General features: G+C 45.2%; 1 protein-coding gene across 3 annotated transcripts; it reads left to right on the forward strand.

The window, feature by feature from the left end:
- The first annotated feature begins 1,279 nt into the window (after positions 1–1,279).
- On the forward strand, positions 1,280–7,611 carry LOC132326363 (toll-like receptor 2 type-2). 3 transcript variants are annotated; one of them, XM_059844418.1, is made up of 3 exons: positions 1,280–1,703; positions 2,160–2,291; positions 5,209–7,611. In XM_059844418.1, the coding sequence occupies exon 3, from the start codon at positions 5,217–5,219 to the stop codon at positions 7,566–7,568; it is 2,352 nt and encodes a 783-aa protein (XP_059700401.1). In that variant the 5' UTR covers positions 1,280–1,703; positions 2,160–2,291; positions 5,209–5,216; the 3' UTR covers positions 7,569–7,611. The 3 variants fall into 3 exon arrangements, with proteins under 3 accessions (XP_059700401.1, XP_059700400.1, XP_059700399.1); XM_059844417.1 differs by lacking the exon at positions 2,160–2,291 and having other exon boundaries at positions 1,280–1,715; XM_059844416.1 differs by lacking the exon at positions 2,160–2,291 and having other exon boundaries at positions 1,281–1,703.
- Positions 7,612–8,600: the final 989 nt, after the last annotated feature.

The raw sequence follows: 8,600 nt of genomic DNA on the forward strand, positions 1-8,600 counted from the left end.
TTATCCAGGTTAGTCTCTCTCTCTCTCTAAATGCTAAATAGAACAGGCCTATCAGCAACACCAGCCACTGTATGATATCATTAATGTTTAGATTGGATCGGAACCCTTCAAAAACTGGTGGGGTGGACCCAAAGAGGTGATTAAAGGGTTGGGAGAAAATTTCCCCTGGTGTAATTTCCTTACAGCAGGTGCCATTATTAAAGTAACCCCAAAAACACATAGTTAAGGTGTGATAGCTGTGAATCCATGTGCCTGCCTTCCAGAGGAAGTTAAAAATCCATGAATTCCTCACCTTATTCACCCATAAAACAAACCGGATAATAGCCACAGTAGCCTTGGTTATAGGACCCATGTTAAGATAAGGGCCTACAAATGGGAGAAATACAGCCATGATCACGTGCCACCCAAACCAGGGTAAACTGGACCACATGGTGTCACTTGATGAGGTTTGTATAGCCACACAAAAATTAGATTACTCAAGAACTGTTATTCCCTTTTTGTTTATTTGCCCTCGAGCCCCACGTTGGGCGCCAAAAATCTGTCTTGGTTTGGATAAGACAGGTGCCTGCTAAAGAAGGCAGGAGCTTCCCCTGAAATGGAGAATGCAAACCCTCCCCACCCCTCCAAATTGCTATGAATTTTAAATTAAGGGGCTCTCAGGCAAAAAAAATACGGGAGCAGGAAATAACAGTTCTTTAATAGGGAAGGGGGGGAAAAACCATAAAATGATAAAATAAAAACAATGCAGTACACTAAAATGACAGAGTCAGAACTCAACCTGACACCCTGTTGGTCAGGGTGCTGGCAGCAGTCCAGTTGGAAAAGTGGCTGCAGTCCTCCTGAGGTGTCAGGTGTGGTTCTGTTGGAGCAGGGGGTCCTGTAGAAAAAGGGTGATTCTTCCTCCGCAGATCCGTGGAAGAAGAAGCAGCTGCTGTTCCTCTGGTGAATCCAGTGGAGAAGCTGTGCTGGTGTGTCAGAATCTCCTGATTATATCTGGATAGCAATGCTCGGCTCCTCCCTCTGGGCGGAGCATCTCACAATGGGATGTTACAGTTCTTATCAGCCATGCAGTGACATTCAATAGCCTCTTATCACGGGATGCCCCCTGCTGAGGGAGGAGTGATTGTGATCTCGCAGGGAGAGAGATAAGGGGAAATTGCCCACTTAACACCTAGACAACTGCCATACAGATGGTAATAGAATACATCCTGCCTTGCAATCCAGAACACTCTCTTAGAGAAATGTAGCTCATGGTTTAATCAAGGCTGAACTCCAAGCAGTTGATGAGTGAATCATCCAAGAGCAGACTGAGTTCTGATAAAACAAATTAGGAGAAATGTGTGCTTAGAGGTAAGAAGGGAAATAAATCTTGCCAGTCATTACAAAGAGAGGGTCGAAGAGAGATGTGGGAGAAGCCTTAGTTTTCACACAGTACACTCTTACCATAGACCCAGACTATTGTATGTTGGCACATTTAAAAGGACTGATAATGTAACTGCTCTTATGCCAATCAGATCACCCAGGTGGGAATTCCCCTGCTTATATTGTCAAGGTTGAGAGGTGAAGTGGAAACGGTACAGCAGCGTGAGAGGAAGCTGGGCAAAGAATGATCAGTAACAGAGAGATGAAACACAACTTAGGTTAACTGGCATGCAGGCACTGGAGCTGCAGGCAGGATCTCTGGGAATATTTTCAGCACAGAGGTGAGTTTTCAGGTAGGTGAAGGCTGGACAGTGGAGCTGCAATGCCAGAGCAAGAAGCAAACAGGGAGCCTGGAAAAGGCAACCTAATCTCTGCCACCACTCTGCAAGGGGATTCAGGGTGCTCAGCACTGCTGAGCAGGAGTGTGGGGTGGGGAGGGATTTCTGGCTGCCAGCAAAAGTAGAGCAGGAAGGTGCAATCCCAGGCATCTAGCAGGGATGCATGGCAGGCAAAGGCAGGTTCTCCTGGAGAGATGTGACATGCTGATGAGACTCTGGGAAATGGGAGAGAGGAAAGCAGCAAATTAGGAAGAAACAAATTGGGCCAGACTGTGCCATTTCTGCACAGTTTCCTCGTGGGAGATTGCCTTGTCCTGTTTGTCCTATTTGTATGTTGTCTCCCCTGGGTGTGGATACAACTGCCCAGGGAAGGCTGGGAGTGAAGTTGGGGTGCTTCAGTTTCAGGAATTCAACCAGGAAAGAGCTCACTGAACAACGGCCTCAGGACGTCAGCTGCCTCCTCACCTAACTCTGACCTGCTGCACACCTTCTGTGTTGGAAGCAAGCAGAGGCATGGCCGTGTGTGTGCAGGTGTGTGGCTGTGCATACGTGCTGTGAGGGCAGCGCTGGGGGCTGAGAACTAGGACATGCTAACCCACACACTGCCAGGTGGAGAGCAGCAGCCTTCCCCAGTCTGCTTGTGGTTTGGCCTCTTCACCAACCAGTGGCTCTCCCTCTGCTCCCTCATAGCACTGCTCAAATTTACCTGCCCACATGTAGCTGGGTAGTGCTCCCCGAGCTAGAATCAATTTGCACGCCGTTGGAGAGCTTTATTTTAGGTCCTACGTTAACCTTCCCCATTTGTGAGCGTTTATGGAACCTCATTCTGTTGTCAGTCATGGTTTTGTTTAAGAATACGTGTGTATTTCCTCAAATACTTCTACTCATGTGGGCCAGGGAAAATAAGCTTGAACATGTCTGATGGCTTGGACCCTTTTTCCGTAACTCAGAAGCATTTTGAATGTCTGGTTCATCGCAGCACCTTATGGTATAAAGGCATCTGTGCAAGTTTATGTATTTTTAGTTGCATTTCAGTTTCATTTTCTTACTGTGGCTTTTTAATTCCCAGCACAACAGGGAGAAGTGATTTCTTGATAGGGCAATGATATCATGGACTGGGGCTGTATGTCTGAGTGGTTGTGCAGAGGCCTGACATGACCTTGTAAATCTGGATCTCAAGCAGAATCATTAGACAGGAGTCAGAAGGAGAAGAGAATGGCTGAAAGTAAATGAGGGTGGGAATGGGATTCCTCTGAATGTGTGTTCAGATTACAGATGAGCAAAAAAACTGGAAAGTCAGCATCCTGAATCACCAAATGCAGGTAAGTCCTGCAGTTCCTGGATGGTTTCAGGCTGGTAAGGTGGAGAGCCTAATGGCTCTGGTATTTCCTGTGCAGTACCTGCCCAGTTCCCTTGTGTGCTGCCAATTTTCCACCTATAAATAATCTGCCTGTAGACAGCTTTTGACTGATCAGGTTGCCTGGTTGCTTCATTTTCTAAAAGTAAATACTTTGATGACAACTGTAAAAATACCAGCTAAATCTGTTGCTAGTAAAGCTCACGCTACTCCTAGATTTACTCCTTTAGCCTACACCCTGCATTATCCAGTTACTCTTGGGAGACCAAAAAGCCCTGCAAAGGAGCCTCATCTGGACAGAACATGAGTTCTAACTCCAGACCACAATTTTTTGTCTGGGATTCATGGGGCCAAATATCTAGGTATCTAAACTGTGATATCCCATTTTAAGGCAATTGGATAATTTCTCTTGGAGTCATCACATCTTAATCTGGGTGTCCAGGACACACTATATTAATTACTCCTAAAATATGTTCTTTCTCTCCATTGACTTTGGAGGACATGGTGGATGACCAGATCAGCTGTGGGCATCTAAAGACAGGGAAGAGAACCTTGTCCTTCAAGATCCAAAGCTCTACATCAGAGCCACAGAGATAAAAGGAAAGTAACACAAAGGGTTCAAAATGTTTATAGTCCTGCAGGTGGGAAGAGATGGAATGACTGAAAAAATTATCCATAACTTTTCCTCCTCTCCCCATATGCCCAAACCATCTCAGTCAATTTTACTGCTTTTGGATAATCTTAAGCAGTTATGACTAAAAATAATGCAGCTGGAAGGGGTGGGACTTCTCTGCATTAACTTGTATATGTGGGTCAGCTGCTGTAAAACAAATCAGAATATTAATTCAGAATAGATCTGCAAAGAATCTCAGTGGGATGACTGAGGGAGAAAGCAGTTCTCAAGGAGCCAGTCTAACCTGATTCACCTGATGGAGAGCCCACAATGATTTTGTGAACTCATTGATTGGCCTCTTTGGGGATTGTTCACTCTTTCCACCCTCAATAAGATACCTACTGAGGTAGATGGGTTTTGTGGCATGCTGGGGAAAATGACATTTTGAAAATGTTTTTTGATCCTTGTCATGAAAGGTTATATTTCAATAGTCAATAAAGGTTTTAAAGGGAAAAGATCTCTCTTAGGCTTCAAAAATTATTTTTTCAGCTCCTAAGAAGGATAGAGGAACTAAAGGCATCCTGTTGGGAGTAAAGACAAGCTGGATATTGCGGGAAGCTCTGTTAAAAAAAAAAAAAAAAAAAAGCTATGCCAAATCATCATTATGAAAACTGTGAGAGAAAAGTGGAGTGACACAGGATCCACATCTGTGTGGCTTCTCTTGAACCATTTCAGTCCAGAAGACCAGAAGCAGGCTGTGGGGCTGGAAAAAGCTATCTTGTCCAGTCAGCCGATGGGATCTGAGCCCCTGCTCTTCCTTGTGGCTTGGCCTGATCTTCTCTCTGCCACAGGTTCCTGAAACAGAAAAAGGCATTGGCAGAGGAGAAGGATGTGGCAGTAAAAAGGAAGAGCTGAGGCAGTAGGCAACAAGGGTCAGTTTTACAAGCTTAAATTTCATTATCAAGAATCAGACTGATGACATGAGAGTCATCCAGGCAAGTCTTTGCTTCCCCGCTCAGAGGACATTTACAATCAGAGTAGGAAAAGGCAGATAAAACGAAAACTGGACTGAAACAAATGCATTTCTTTTCTCCCCATTGTCAGAATAGAGATTAGACATATGCTTGAAGTAAGTATTAAACCTGAATGCTACTATGTACTGTAAGATGTTGACTCTTCTCGATGTAACCAGGATTTGAAACATGTACAGGAGACTCCCTGTGGAAAAAAAATGAATATAAAAATAATATTCACAGATTCAGAAGAAAAAGACCCGAGGTGAAATTGAAGTATGAAGGCTACTTACTAAACAGGAGGAGGATCAGAGTAGTAAACGAATCTGTGTTAAAAACGAGTACTTTAACAGTGCCTTCAAGAAGACAGAACAGTGAAACTTATATTTTAGATTTATTGAAAATGTAGCTTCTCCAAGCAAGCTATGCATCTTATATTTACTCTGACTGTGTTTCATATTTTAGGCAATATAATGACTGCACACACCTGGCAAGTGTTGGCCATCTACATGGTCTTAGCTGCAAGCCCCTCCGAGCAACAAGCACTGAAGCAGGCTTGTCCTTCATGCGATGCCAGTCAGCTTTGCAACTGCTCCTCCATGGGCTTGGAATCCATTCCCCCTGGGCTCACGGCCAAAATCACAGTGTTAAACCTGACCCACAACAGGATAAAGCGCATCCAATCCCAGGACCTGCAGCAGGCTGTGAACCTGAGAGCCCTGCTGCTGCAGTCCAATGAAATCAGCTCCATAGATGAGGACTCCTTTCAGTCCCTGGGAAAACTGGAGCTCTTGGATTTATCAAATAACAGCTTGGCTCACTTGTCCCCTGTGTGGTTTGGGCACCTTTCTTCACTCCAGCACCTCCATCTTCAAGGCAATTCCTACAGAGACCTGGGGCAGAGCTCCCCCTTTTCTAGGCTGAGGAACCTGAGCTCTCTCCACCTGGGCAACCCGCAGTTCTCTGTGATAAGGCAAGGGAGCTTTGAAGGCATTGAGTTTCTGCAGAAGTTGTGGATTGATGGTAGCAATCTCAGTCAGTATGAGCAGGGAAGTTTGAAATCAATTAAGCAGATAAATCACATGATCATAGACATAAGAAGTATTAATACACTCTCAGAAATTGTTAGGGACCTTGTGCACTCTGTCATTTGGCTGGAAGTGAGAAGAGTAGCATTCAGTAGTGCTGCAGAAATGCAATTATTGAGAGTCATGTCTTCATCTTTTGCAAAGAAAATTTCTTTTAGACAGAGTTTACTAACAGATGCTACTGTGCCTGAGATTGTCAGCATTTTAGAAGACATGCCAAAATTAGTGGAGCTGGAGCTGGTAGACTGTAGACTCTTGGGAACTGGACAGTGGAAAATGGAATTTCAAGCAAAGAAATCACAGACACTTAGAGTTTTCACAATAAAGAAATTATCTATAGAAGAATTTTATTTGTTTACAGATCTTCAGGCTGTGGAAGGTCTCCTATCTCGTTTTACGAGAGTCACAGTTCAAAACACCAAGGTCTTTTTGGTACCATGTAGAATTTCCCAACATCTTCGATCATTAGTATATCTTGACCTTAGTGCAAATTTGCTTGGCGACCTGAGTTTAGACCATTCAGCCTGTCAGGGTGCTTGGCCATCACTACAAACTCTAAATTTAAGTCAGAATTCACTGAGTGACTTAGAAATGACAAGTAAAAGTTTATCTCATCTAGGAAATCTAATTGTTTTAGACCTTAGCCTAAATAATTTTGGTGAGATTCCAGATGCATGTGAATGGCCAAAACTTCTGAAATATTTAAACCTGTCCAGCACTCAGATTCCTAAAGTAACGAGCTGCATTCCTGGAATGCTAGAGGTTTTGGATGTCAGTGGAAACAACCTGAAGGAGTTTGGACTGCAGCTGCCATTTCTGAAAGAGCTGTACCTCACAGGAAACCAGCTGAAGACGCTGCCGGGGGCCGCACCCATTCCAAACGTAGTGTCCTTGTCCGTGAGAAGAAACAAGCTGAACAGTTTCTCCAAGGAGGAGTTTGAGTCCTTCAGGAGAATGGAGCTGCTGGATGCCAGTGACAACAACTTCATCTGCTCCTGTGAGTTCCTCTCCTTCGTCCACCACGAGGCCGGGCTAGCCCAGGTGCTGGTGGGGTGGCCGGACAAGTACGTGTGTGACTCTCCGCTGGCGGTGAGAGGGGCGCAGGTTGGCGCTGTGCACCTCTCCCTGATGGAGTGCCACAGGTCCCTGGTGGTGTCGTTGATCTGTGTCCTTGTGTTCCTGGTCATCCTGCTGCTGGTGGCCGTCGGCTACAAGTACCACGTGGTCTGGTACCTGCGGATGACGTGGGCGTGGCTGCGAGCCAAGCGGAAGCCCAAGCGCGCCCCGCCGAAGGACGTCTGCTACGACGCTTTTGTCTCCTACAGCGAGAACGACTCCGAGTGGGTGGAGAACACCATGGTGCGGGAGCTGGAGCAGGCCTGCCCTCCCTTCCGGCTCTGCCTGCACAAGCGGGACTTTGTGCCGGGGAAGTGGATCGTGGACAACATCATCGACTCCATTGAGAAGAGCCGCAAGACGCTCTTTGTGCTGTCCGAGCACTTTGTGCGGAGCGAGTGGTGCAAATACGAGCTGGACTTCTCGCATTTCCGCCTCTTTGATGAGAACAACGACGCGGCGATTCTCATCCTCCTGGAGCCCATCCAGAGCAAAGCCATTCCCAAGCGGTTCTGCAAGCTGCGGAAGATCATGAACACAAAGACCTACCTGGAGTGGCCTCTCGAAGAAGAGCAGCAGCAGATGTTTTGGTTTAATTTGAAAATAGCTCTAAGGTCCTAGACAGGGACATGAAGAAATAAATATATAGTGAATTTACTCTGGATTTGTTTCACTCACCTGTTTGTTCCATCACTTATCTGCTTCTCAAGAACAGAAAGCTGGGCTACTGTGAATTCTAACACTTGCTATGAGATTACTTTTTGTAGCTATTGTTCTGAATAGTTGTGCAGGTTTGGGCTGGAAGAGAGTTCATGTTCTTCACAGCTCCTTCTGTGGTGCTGTAGCTTGTATTTGTGCCCAAACCAGTCTCTCTAACACAGTGGCTTTTTAGTTATTGCTCAACAGTGCTTGCCCAGCATCTAGGTATTTTCTGTTTCTCACGCTGTCCTGCCAGCGAGCAGGTGGGGGGTTCATCATAAACTGGGGGGGACACAGAGAGGACAGCTGATCCCAGCTGACCAAAAGCATGTCCCATACGTAATGTCATGACCCGTGACAATATAATCAGCACTAAAAGTTGTGGGAAAGAAAGAGTCAGGGAGGATGTTTGGGGTTACCATATTTGCCTTCCCAAGTAAAAGTCCTGCATCATGGAGTCCTGCTTTCATGACAATGGCTAAACATTTGCCTGTAGATGGAAAGTAGTAAATTCATTCTTTCTTCTGCTTTGCTTGTGAGCACAGCTTTGACTTTACCTGTTGAACTGCCTTAATCTGAACTCCCAAGTTTTCTCACCTTTACCCTTCAGATTTTCTCCCCTGTTCCACTGGGGGGAGAGTGGGAGAGTGGATGTGTGGTGCTGAGCTGCCTTCTGAGGTTAAACAAGAGTAGTTATCTACACATGTTAAGCAGCAGTATGAGCAAAAGCTGTTTCATTTAAATATTTAATGATGAAAAGTTGTTTAGATATACAGCTATGTAGTTCACATGTCTTCATCTTTGCAAAGGTTTCAGGAGAGAACCAGCCTAGCCAAGGATTTTCTGCATTCTTTGTATAAACCACTTCTCATCAAATACTATAAAAGCCAGTTTTTGCAGCAAATAATTTTGCTAGTCAGTGAATCTAAGGACTGATTCTCTGTATTTCATTGT

The sequence above is a fragment of the Haemorhous mexicanus genome, chromosome 4 (genome assembly GCF_027477595.1).
Source record: "Haemorhous mexicanus isolate bHaeMex1 chromosome 4, bHaeMex1.pri, whole genome shotgun sequence".
NCBI lineage: Eukaryota > Metazoa > Chordata > Aves > Passeriformes > Fringillidae > Haemorhous > Haemorhous mexicanus.